We start from the raw sequence: 12,500 nt of genomic DNA, 5'->3' as shown, positions 1-12,500 counted from the left end.
CCAAGATAAATCAGTGTTTGGCTTTAAAAGGAGATAAACCACAGAACATAGATCTATAAATGAGTAAATTCTTTCAATAAATAGATGACTGATCTTGCCCCACCCCCTGATGATTGAATAATGCAAAATGCTGACAGGACTATTCATTCTCTATAGGCCATGGGAGAGGGACAGGTTTGTTGAGAGCAGGCGTTCATTCCCTGGTCAGTCGTGTGCAGTAAGTCCGTGTGGTGACTGGACACAGATTGGGATATACACAAGAGCCAGAGTTGCTTGCTCAACCCCCTCCCAAATAGAGCTGCTTCTTGCTTCCTCACATTGAGTCCTAGGATTTACTCCTTGTATTTTTTTTTTTTTTTTTAAGGACGCTGGGTTGGATTTTATGGTTGACCTTCGTGCGTTTCGGGTTGGCCAAGGACCTTGAAGTTGACCAAATTTCACGCAGGGGGACATAAGAGCTTATCTGTGGGTTAGTTATCAAGGACGGGTGTCGGGCTTCATCACACGATGAATTTTGTGGTATATGGTTATTACTCGTCATTAACCCTTTCGAAATCAGCTTCAAGGCCTCGCCCAGGACCCGGGTCGCGCCAAGGTTCAGCGCATGAAAGTGTGTCCAGCCAGCGTGGAAGTTTAGTTTGTTCTTACACCTGGCCTCTCTTAATTAATATCATTGACCACAAGCGCAAACACGAGAAAGAGTTTGACTTGGCATAATGTTGGTGTTGGTGTCGTTGCATTGGCCTAATAGAATGTATAGGAAGGATAGAAACGTTTTGTCAATACCCTAGATATGGTATAATGGAATGCTGAATCATTTATACATACATACATATATATATATTCATACTTTTTTTTTCCTTTGAACGGACACGTGTTCAGTCCTCCCCCACCCACCCCCCACCCCCCAACCTTGACATCCTGTGACTTGTGTGACCTCGTGTTTGGCAGCAGGCATGATATGACCCCTGTTCCCTCCTGATGAGATTAGCGTTAGAGATATATTAACACCTTAGTCTCTATAGATTTCACTAATACATATATTTTTTTAAAGAGAATGTACAGTATTTCAAATGGAAATTTTAATCCCCTACTCCCCCATTTCACAAACTCCATCCACCCTCCCTCCCCCTCGACCCCAACTATCTATTTTTAAACTAGCAATCTCAACTTGATATTGGAGAGAAATTAAAATCATTTTTTTGGTATTATTATCTTTAACATATAATATTCCTTAAAGTGATCAACTTGTCTTAGGTGTTCAGATACCCCCCCTCCCCCTCCCCAACTTCTTTTCCAATCCAACCCTCCCCCCCCCCTTTTTTTTATTCTCCATCCCCACCCACCCCCCGTGATTTCCATTGGACAATGTATTTACTAATTTTTTTCTCTCTCTCCCTCTCCCCCGCCTCTTTCTCTCTCTTTCTCCCTTTCTCTCTTTCTCTCGCTCGCTCGCTCGCGTTTCCTCCCTACGCCAGGCAATGGAAGACGGGCAGGGGCGCTACGGCCGCGAGTGCGATTGGTGGTCGCTCGGCGTCTGCATGTACGAGATGCTCTTCGGGGAGACGCCCTTCTACGCGGAGTCGCTCGTCGAGACCTACGGCAAGATCATGAATCACAAGGTGAGTTTGGCTGGGGGTGGGGCTGGGGTGGGGCTGGGGCTGGGGGTGGGGGTGGGGGTGGGGCTGGGGGTGGGGGTGGGGTTTGGTAGGGGGGTTGGGTGGGTGGGGTTTGGGTTTGGGTTTGGGTGGGGGTTTGGGTTTGGGTTTGGATGGGGTGTATGGGTGGGGGTGGGGTGTGAGTGTGGATGTGGACGTGGGTGTGAGTGTATGCGTGCGTGTGAGTGTGGGTGTGGGTGTGAATATGACTGTAGATATGGGAGTGGATGTGGGTTTGGGTGTGAGTGTGGGTTGGGTGTGAGTGTGGGTTGGGTGTGAGTGTGGGTTGGGTGTGAGTATGGGTGTGTGTGTGTGTGAGTGGATGTGGGTGTGAGTGGATGTGGGTGTGAGTGTGGATGTGGGCGTGGATGTGAGTGTGGTTGTGGATGTGGGTGTGGGTATGGGCATAGGTTTGGGTGTGAGTATGGGTATGTACGTGGGTGTGGATTTGGATGTGGACGTGAGTGTACTTGTGGGTGAGTATGAGTACGAATGTGAATGTGAGTGTAGGTTTGAGGGTGAGTGTTAGTGTAGATTTGAGAGAGTGAGTGTGAGTATGACTTTGTGCTTGAGTTTGAGTGTACGAGTGTGTGCGTGTACTATGCACAGATATGTGTGTGTGTGTGTGTGTATGTGTATGTGTATGTATGTATGTATGTCTGTGTGTGCGTGTGCTTGTGCTCGTGCATCCACGTGCGCGCGCGCGCGGACACACATTTTTTTCTAGACTCCCTTCGCCTTTCTCATCTTCCAAACCGTTTCTTCATCCTCTCCCCTCTCCCCACTCTCTCTTCTCTTTACTCCTTTCATTTCCTTTCTCAATTCTCATTCCCTTTCATCGCTTCCCCTCTACGCTGCCCCCCCCCCCATCTTTTTTTTTCTCTCGTGTCCCTTTATCTGTTCTGTTCTGTTCTCTTCTCTTCCCTTCCCTTTCCTTCCCTTCCCTTCCCTTCCCTTCCCTTCCCTTCCCTTCCCCTCCCCTCCCCCTCCCCTCCCCCCTACCCCCTCCTTTAATTTTATCGTCCTGCTCTGCTCTTCTCTTCTGCAACCTCATGCAATCGTACTTCTTTCCCGCTCTTTCCGTGCAGTTACGATTTGATTTTTAGCTACTTAATTAGGATGCCATGAAGAAGCCGTATCACATGGCGGGTTATGGATGGATTCATTACTGGCTTGCGGAGAGCGTCGCGTCGGGGGAAACTAGTCAAAATATGTTTGTGATTTCTATTTGCATTTCGTTTTAAGCGTTTTGATGATGATTATAACAACAGAATTACCCAGGTCATTGTAGATGTTTTCGTTGTTTTGTCTTCTACCTGCTTTGTCATGAGTAGCCAATTTTTTTTAATTTAGAAATTATGAAATCTCTGGCAAAGGATATTTGGCAGCCGTGGCCAGGTTCTGTTGGCGGTAGAATGTTACGAAAATAGCCTTAAACCACCTTAGTGTGCGACACCTTCCATCTTACGCTTAACTGCGTTCTCTCTTGTGTATCTAAAATGGCATTTGCGTCATTATTGTTTTAGCTGTATAATCCTGTCCAAGAGGTGAATGTTAATTGCCGGTTGTTTTCGGTCGTTACGTGGTTGGAAGTAATGAGCCGGGGGAGGGGGGAGGGAGAGGGGGAGGGGGGGTGACCGTTTTCGCGCGCTGGGCTAAAATTTCTTTTAGGTTTTGATGATAGTTTTTTCCCCTTCCTTCTTGTCACTTTTTTTCTTTTTTTCCTTTTTTTCCTTTTTTTCCTTTTTTTTCCTTTTTTCCTTTTTTCCTTTTTTCCTTTTTTTTCCTTTTTCCTGTTTTTTTTCTTTTCTTCTTCTTCTTCTTCTTCTTCTTCTTCTTCTTCTTCTTCTTCTTCTTCTTCTTCTTCTTCTTCTTCTTCTCCTCCTCCTCCTCCTCCTCCTCCTCCTCCTCCTCCTCCTCCTCCTCCTTCTTCTTCTTCTCCTTCTTCTCCTCCTTCTTCTCCTTCTCCTTCTCCTTCTCCTCCTTCTCCTTCTCCTTCTTCTCCTCCTCCTTCTTCTTCTCCTCCTCCTCCTCCTCCTCCTCCTCCTCCTCCTCCTCCTCCTCCTCCTCCTCCTCCTCCTCCTCCTCCTCCTCCTCCTCCTCAACCATCTCCCTACCCTTTCCCCCTCCCCTCCTCTGTTGTTTTCTTCTGTTTCCCTCAGTTGACAGTTCTCTCTCTTAGAATGGATCTCCTGAGATTCACCAGAGGTCAGTCACCCTCAACTAATGCCCTGGTGCATTTTTTCGTCCCCACAGAATTGCTTCGACTTCCCCACAGACCTGGGTTACGATGTCTCTGAGGAGGCCAAGGACCTGATGAGACAACTTATTTGTGCATCAGAGTACAGATTAGGCAAAAATGGCATTAATGACTTTAAGGTTCGTAAGGTCTTCTCCCTTTTTTTCCTTTTGATTATATTGTTCTGTTTGTTTTATTGCTTGAGCTTTGTTTTATTGTCATTCTGTGGATGGTCATAGTAGCATGTGCATAAACTAGTTTGGTGAATTAGGAAGTAACATATAAATAATGATAAGATAAGCTTTTTATCTCCTGTTGTCATGTTGCATTCATCTTCTCGAGGAAGGACAAGACCCAATTATATTCGATCATACGTACCTCATTCCCCTGATGATTCCCTCTTACAGAATCATCCCTGGTTTGCGGGAGTGGACTGGGAGACCCTGAGGGACAGCATGGCTCCCTACATCCCGGAGGTCTCCAGTCCCACAGACACAAGCAATTTCGACGTGGACGATTCGGAAGCGAGAAGCCAGGACGCTTGCCCACCCCCTGCTAACCCGGCTTTCAGTGCTCTTCATTTACCTTTCGTGGGCTTTTCATTTACTCAGGGAAGGTGAGGAGTTATCATGGAACATTGATAATGTATGATGGATTGAAATTGATGTACTGTAAAGTATCTCTGTTGGTAGGATTTTACTGTGTGAAGATAAGATAAAGATGTTGGAAAGTTAGGGTCTAGTAAGAAAATTATTATAGCACAGGAAGTATATTCCTATGCCTCTTCATATGTATACATTGTATATAGTATGAATTTTAGTGAAGTGAAGCATTTTTATTTTATTTTAAGTAATGAAACCTTGTTGCACAATATTAACACAGAAGGCTTATAGAAAACTTACATAACTCAGCCTAGTATTACATTTAACAAATTAATATTTTGTTTATCTTTTCAGCCAAATCAGTGACAAGGGTTGTTTACTGACCCTCTCTGTTACCACATCTGTAACTGTTGGCTCTGCATCTGATCTGATATCATACGAGAGGCGATTAAAGTCTGTTGAGGCGGAAAATAGAGAGTTAATGAAGGACGGACCGGACAGAACAGATGGAAGTATGGGTTCATCTTCAAATGAGGAGGTTAAAAGATTGGTGGATCAAGTGCAGGCACTCACCAAGCAGAATAAAGGTTAGTGATATTATTCTGGCACTGAGAAGTCCGCTACAAATAGATTGCCACCTTTGTGTGTGACCCATCTGTCAGACTGATTCTTTTGGTGTCTGTGTCAATGGATAAGTAGGTTTATAATTTGATTTACGGTATTATCTGTATATCGTCAGACATATAGTTACTTTATGTTTTTATGTGTTTATAGATATAATTAGATAATAATATTTTTCCCTTCAACAGAGTTATCAAGTGAACTGTCAAGTATCAAGAGATTAGGAGATAAAGACAGTGAATCGGATGGAAAGATCAAGGAGTTGGAGCGGCAGTTGAAGGCTCTTTCCCAGGAGAAGGAGAACCTTGGAAGGGTGAGTGGCTGAGCCTTTTTTTTTTTTTTTTCTCCTTGTTCTTCTTTTTATTGTATACATTGTAGGTTATAGAATGCTACTCAGTAAGTGCCTTGTCATCTTTTCTTTCATCTCTTCTCTATTTAAGTCTGAACCTTTACCATTGATACCACTTGACTAAACGGCTCTTTTGAGTTCTGTCCTCCTTTGTATGTAAAGCCAAAGTAATCCAAAGTAATAACTTCAAGTCTAATCTCTTTTGAGCTAGAGTTATTTCTGTTCATGTTTTTAGAACACACTTAGAATTCTTACTTTTTTTCCCCTCCTGTGGCAAGATTTTTTGTAAAAGGATGATTGATATTTATGAGTTCGTTGCATTTAACCCTTAGTGGTGTTGACTGATAATTAAGTTGTTGAAAATTGGATTCTGAATGAAGCTAGTTGTTTATGTTGACTTAAAAACAGTATTTTAGTGTTTGATTTAGTGGTGATTTTCAGTGAAAGATTTTCAGTTTGACTTGTACCATTACAGTGAAAATGAATCAGTTCGTAGAAGTAACAAAGGCATTCTTTTCTTTCTCCTCTTTGGTTTTCTGAAGATCTTTAGGAATTAGGCTTTAGTAGTTTGGATAGAGTAAGTATTCAATAAAATTTATACAAGCCCTCTCCCTCCTAATACCTTAATATCAGTCATTGATAGTGTGGACTACAATAACTCTTGCTAAATGAATACCTCATAATTTGTAACTAACAGCCACATTGTTATATAATTACCCTTTCCCATTAAAAGAAAAAAGGGTTATCAGGAACTGTATTAGTTTTATATATGCTCATTTCATCAGTGTAGGATTTTGGAAATTCTTGTTGCAGTTTCAGAAATGGAGGAAAGGGAAGTATGCTTGTCAGGTGGATAAAGATAATACAACAATTCATTTAATGTCTCTCTCTGATTCTCATTATCATTAACGAAGCTAATGATGTGTATGTTTTTATGTATCTTTTGCATTGAAGTCAGTTCTTGCTTGTCACCAGTAAGATTCACTTGAACTATGATAGGTGTGCTTGGTTAGGCCATCCCCTGTTGTCCTTGGTGCAGAAAGGGATGCTTTTAGATTATTATATGATTCTTTAGGAATAGAATATCTTTATCTATCAATTCTACTGTTGCATATGTTACATTACACATGTGGATAGTCCTAGTATTTTCTGTTACGGATTTTATGTAACTTCATAACTGTACTATGTATTTACAGAGGTTTGGATTTCTGGCCTTATTCAGATTTTATTTTCATTCAAACTTCTCAATATGAATTTTAAAAAGTGCCGCGCGCGCGCACACACACACACACACACACACACACACACACACACACACACACACACACACACACACACACACACACACACACACACACACACACACACACACACACACACACACACACACACACACACACACACACACACACACACACACACACACACACACACACACACACACACACACACACCAACACACACACACACACACACACACACACACACACACACACACACACACACACACACACACACACACACATATGCACACATATTTTTACATACAGAGAACATTCACTGGCAACAATAAGTATTTTGATGTTCCTCAGTGTTGGTATGCTTGGTAATTGGGAATTTGTTGCATATCTTTTTAAATCTTCCATTATTCTGCCAAACTTTATAATGAGCAATTACATAGCCATAGCTATCATATGTATGTTGCCATTGAGTTACCATTGAGCTGCAATTAGTTAGTCTTACAATTTTTGTTTTGAACCAATTCTTGATCTTTTGATACTTTGTAAACTGCTTAACCTCTAAAGGATTCACATACTGAATTTAGTCATGCTTGGGTGAAGATAGGCCCAATCTGTACCAATATTCATTTGTTATGTTTTGAAGTATTTTCATGTAGATTTTAATCAGTGAAGAAAAGTGACTATTTTTCTTTCTATTATACAAATTGAATTAAAGTAGACAAAAGTGATTGTTTAATGTGTTTCTATGTCAGATTGTTGGACTGCATGTCCTTTAAGGGTTAAAGGACAATTTTTAATGTTTCTTAATCCATTCCTTGTTTTTCACATAGCTTTTCTTACACTGTTAAATCACTGCTCTAATGTTCCCTCTAATGTGTCTTTACTCCTAAAGCTTTACATCATTCCTTTTTTATTATTTGGGATATTAGAAAAAAAAACCTATTTGCTAAATTTTTTCATTGTTGGCTTTTGTGCGAGTAGTTTAATCTGCATGAATACCCTTTGGCTGGATGAGAGGAATAGCTATTAACCCATTGCAGACGGGTCTTTGTGATTGATGCATGGCTGCCATTCTGTGGGTTTGGTGGCAGGAGAGAGACCCTTTTTTTCTGGCCAACTCCAGCTCATTTATGCATTAGAGTGCTGAATATATTCTCCACTTTTTTATAGTAGGTACTGGTATGGCTGTGACTATGTTTTGAGAAACATTGTCTCCATAAAGGACTAGTACGCGCTGTACGTTCAGTGTAACATCACTATCACAAATTTATGGAATGAGTACAAAGATTGGTGAAATAGTTTCCTTATGATGACAAGGAAAAAAAATAACCATATGCATCTATATACTCTCCTCCTCCTCAATCCTAGTACTACATTCCTCACATATTGTCAGAAACGCTCTTGGCATCAACGTACTGCCACCCGTCTGCAATGGGTAAACACATCCCCTTTTTACTGCTCCTGCTTTAACCTCGTTGCTACAAAAATAAGTATCCATTTCTTTGTCTTACTTTGTGTTCTTCTCTCTCAATGCTCTTTTTCCTCTCTCTTTCTTTGCTTTTCTTACAGATTTATGTTTCTTTTTTTTTTCTTTTTTTTTTTAATCTTCCGAGACAGGCCACATTTTGGGATGACCAGCCATACCTAGTTTTTAGTTGTCTTCAACTTAATGAATATGGGTTATATAGCTAACTGATCGATAACTTGTATATATCATAACAAGTAAGGATAACTTGTAATAAAAAATACAGTACGAAAGTGATCTAACCCTATGATAGCACCTGTCGCGGAAGAGTTAAGAAAACCAAAAAATAGGTTTAAGTTTTTGGGGAAAGATAAAGTTTACACTAAACACAAATATTTTGAGATTTAGAATATTACATTGTATTTGAATTGAGGTTGATAGTCTGATGCATTATTGTATGTCCTTAATGCTTTTTTTCTCTACCTATTCCTTGCAGGAAATGGCTGACATACAAGAGAAACTAACCTTGCAGAATAAAGAATTACAAGACGCCCTAGCACAAAGAAAGCTAGCCATGTCAGAGTACAGCGAAGTATCAGATAAGTAAGTTTTAAGATTCGATAAGAACTGCCATCTTTTGTTTTCTTTTTCTCTTAGATGAAAAAAAAGATGATGTCAAAAGCATGCAGACTGTCTACAAACATTGATGACAGTTAATTATATTTTGTTTTTCCTTACCAGGTTGACAGAGCTTCGAAATCAGAAGCAGAAATTGTCCCGTCAAGTTCGCGATAAGGAAGAGGAGCTAGAGACTGCAATGCAGAAAATTGACACCCTAAGACAAGACTTGCGAAGAGCAGAAAAATTGAGACGTGAACTTGAGGTTAGGAAAGCTCTTTCTTGTTGCCATGCTAATATGTTGAAATCATGCTTATTAGTAGCATTGCAATTGCAATTGCCATGGCCATTGCACCTTGATCTTATTTTGAAATGAAAAGAGTAAAAAAAAAAAAGGCAACAGTACATTAATTTCTTTCTCTACACTTCCAGGGGAGATCAGAGGAAGCAGAAGCCGAGGCGAGTAAAGAGCGGAAACTGCGGGAGAGATCGGAGGAATACACACGCAGCATAGAGGGTGAATTGCAGAAGATGCAGCAGAGACCCCAAGGCAGGAGTCCTTCCCTCAACTCCTTGGAAGCTTCGCAGGAAGTAACAAGGTAATCTGCATTTTCAAGGTCTTGTGTCATGCAGTGCAGTTTCCAGATTATGATTGTCTTTGTTTTCATAGAAGAGTAGCATTAACCTTTAGAAAATATAAGGAATTTATATATATTTTTTTATAGATATGTGTTTATAGATTTTTTTTTTTCTAATGATTTTTTATGAATTTTGATTGATTACTATCTTTTATTTTGTGAAGTAAGTAAATGTTTATATTTTAATTATCATGAATTTCTATCAAGATACATTTTAAAAAAATCCTGCATACATCCCCAACAGATTGAAAGCCGACCTGGAGCGAGTATGTGTGGATCAGGAGGAGAGAGCGCAACAACAGGCTCTGAGGCACACCCACGACATGGCTGCTCTAAGGGACCAACTGGCTGAGGCTGAGTCTGTTAAGAGCTCTCTTCAGAATGAGGTGAGGATCTCGGGGAATTAAAATGTGTTGTTTGTCATCCGTTTTCTGTAGAAGCGCTTGCGTTCACAGGTTCTCGGAGGACTTACTGATTGAGACTCGTTGTTATATTAACAGGTGAGTGTGCTGACCAAGAAGGTCGAACAGCTGCGCAGCGAGCTTGAGAAGCGATCAGAGGAACAGGATGATGCCATTGTTGAAGTAAAGAGAAGGCATGACAGGGAGAAGGCAGTCATGTTAGATGATAACAAGAAACTCCTGGAAGATGTGGAAAGGGTGAGCACAAAATCTGATTATACATATAATTTCATCTGTCATGTCTAGACTTTTGATTCTCTTTTGATGGATTAGTAGGTGTAAGACATACAATTATTGTGTAATTTTCTTTCCTCCAGCTCTCAGACAGCATAAGCAGAATGCAGAATGAACGCCGTGCTCTGGAGGATGAGTATGAAGATCTGCGTAACAAGAAGGAATCTATAGCGCAGTGGGAGGCTCAGATTACAGAAATCATTCAGTGGTAAGCAGTCAAAGAATTATTTCTTGCTATAAAACAGGGCTGGTTGCTCTTGTTAGGATACATCTTCATGACTCTGTAGATTGGAATTTCAGGCTCTTGATGAAATATTCTAATTACCTAATTCTGCCACAGGGTAAGTGATGAGAAGGATGCTCGTGGTTATCTTCAAGCACTTGCAACACGAATGACTGAAGAGCTAGAGTCTCTCAAGGTGTCTGGAGTTGTGGGTGGTTCCTCGTCAATGCTCGCACCTCCGGAGAAGAACTGGCGAAACCGTCGATCTCAGAAGCTGGACAAGATGGAGCTCCTGAATTTGCAGTCATCCCTAAACTCGGAGATCCAGGCTAAACAAGTTATTTCTGAAGAGTTGAGCAAAGTGCGAGCAGAACTGGTCAATTCTCAGAAGTGAGTTGGAAGTTTTGATATGTATTATGGATTCAGTGAAATTATCATTCATAGAGGATTTTTTTTAATGTGTTTTACACTAAAAGAGAACACTTTTCAACCCTAATAAGAAAAAGCAGAAAGAAAAGTAACAAATTCAGTATCAGTGTTGCAGAGATGTACAATTGGATTCCATGTGTTGCAGAGATGTACGGGAATTCAAGCAGCGTTATGAGAACATGTCTCGTGAGAACATGCGTAAGGAGAAACAGCTGAGAGACCTGCAATCACGACTTGAATCTGGTGAGGGATGTAAGTAATCTGGCCTGCTTCGCGACAGATTATTTTCAAAATTGATCAGTCATAATTATTTGTATTATTGTTTCAATTGATCATAATGTTTGTTCTTTGTGATGCAAAAGAATTGTCTGTGATAAAGATGAAATTCTGTATACCATTGGATTACCTAGGGAGAGCTTCACTCATTGTCATTTTCTCATGGAAAGACTTAAACGTCAAGATGATTCTTGAGAACAAGCGAAAATGGAGCTTATTAAAAGTAAATTGGACTGGGAAGTCAATGATATTTAGTCATGAAGTTCTGGTCCTTTGAATTATACATATAAGAGAAAGAAAGGATGAATTTGTCTCAAAAAGGAAGAAGGCCCTTTGGAATCCCATACTGGAGAATAATTGGGAAAGTGAGGGTTTACTGGCAGCTTTTTTCCACAAATTTGTCACATAAATCTTGATGTTATTAATATTTGTCCAACAATCCATTTTCTGATCCAGTAACGAATGACCGATCCCCCTCATCTCCCCCTCCACTCTCCCCTCTCACCTAGTCCTCTATTGCACCTTCTTCCACACACTGTTTGCCATCTTTATCTCTTTCTCTTGTCTTTTCTTTTCTTTTTTTGTTCTCTCTCTCTTTCCCTTCCTTTCTCTTTCTTCCTTCTCCTCTTCCCAAGCCTATCCCGCACCCAATTGTGTATGCTACCACATGTTATTTATTTGAATTTTTCTTTTTCGTTTACTCACAGATATATTCATATGCATTAACAAATATGCTAATAGACTAATTAATTGTATTCAGTAATTATTTGTTTAAAAAAAGCAAAAGAATATTAAATAATTCTAAAAGCATTGCAGAGAAGTAGGCCAGAGTTTTTGTTTCTTTTACTTCTTCTTATTTTTGTTTTTGTCTCTTGCTTTAATCTTTTATATATATATACATATGTATTTTTTTTCCTTGTACCATGTCACACAATTTTAGCTTTAGTGGTATAGAGTGATAGTGTGCCTTTTATTGTGCAGTCTGTGTGAGAGAGAAATTTTTTGATGCCTTCCGCTTTTGTGTGATGTGCGTCTCTTTCATGACTGTAGCTGTTGCTCATAATGTCTTTCTCTTGTTTATTGTGTTTTGGTGATGTGGGGATGGTCATTATGTTTAGAGATGTGACCATCATCTTTGTCAACGAACCTGTGAGTCTCGGTACCGTATGATGGTTCCTTAATCATTATTATTACTGTTATGTTTTTTTTTCCCTTTGAGTATTTATTTTTTTATTTTTTTATTTATTTATTTATTTATTTTTTATAAAAAATGAGGAATAAGTTTCAAGTTCTTGGATGATTTTCACAGAAATAAATTACCCTTTATAAAGCCTTTGTCTATTTTTTTTTTTTTTTTCAAAAGTAGATGTAAAAATGTTTGTAATAAGTAAATATTATCACTGTGGAAGGATACATCTACATGTATGTCTATCAATATGCATATGT

General features: G+C 39.9%; 1 protein-coding gene across 1 annotated transcript in view; it reads left to right on the top strand.

The window, feature by feature from the left end:
* Window positions 1-12,500, top strand: part of LOC122265760 (serine/threonine-protein kinase gek) — a 35,892-nt gene that overhangs the window by 10,342 nt on the left and 13,050 nt on the right. The window contains exons 6-19 of the mRNA XM_086539470.1: window positions 157-174; window positions 1,479-1,622; window positions 3,915-4,037; window positions 4,305-4,513; window positions 4,854-5,086; window positions 5,309-5,433; window positions 8,672-8,778; window positions 8,917-9,058; window positions 9,226-9,392; window positions 9,676-9,817; window positions 9,932-10,090; window positions 10,210-10,334; window positions 10,467-10,739; window positions 10,924-11,030. Coding sequence (XP_086395596.1) covers window positions 157-174; window positions 1,479-1,622; window positions 3,915-4,037; window positions 4,305-4,513; window positions 4,854-5,086; window positions 5,309-5,433; window positions 8,672-8,778; window positions 8,917-9,058; window positions 9,226-9,392; window positions 9,676-9,817; window positions 9,932-10,090; window positions 10,210-10,334; window positions 10,467-10,739; window positions 10,924-11,030 — 2,074 coding nt within the window. The remainder of the gene's footprint in view (window positions 1-156; window positions 175-1,478; window positions 1,623-3,914; window positions 4,038-4,304; window positions 4,514-4,853; window positions 5,087-5,308; window positions 5,434-8,671; window positions 8,779-8,916; window positions 9,059-9,225; window positions 9,393-9,675; window positions 9,818-9,931; window positions 10,091-10,209; window positions 10,335-10,466; window positions 10,740-10,923; window positions 11,031-12,500) is intronic.

The sequence above is a fragment of the Penaeus japonicus genome, unplaced genomic scaffold (assembly GCF_977035675.1).
Source record: "Penaeus japonicus unplaced genomic scaffold, GWHDUDI00000001_assembly GWHDUDI00000009, whole genome shotgun sequence".
NCBI classification, from domain to species: Eukaryota; Metazoa; Arthropoda; class Malacostraca; order Decapoda; family Penaeidae; genus Penaeus; species Penaeus japonicus.
This window is presented reverse-complemented; position numbering and strand designations above follow the sequence as displayed.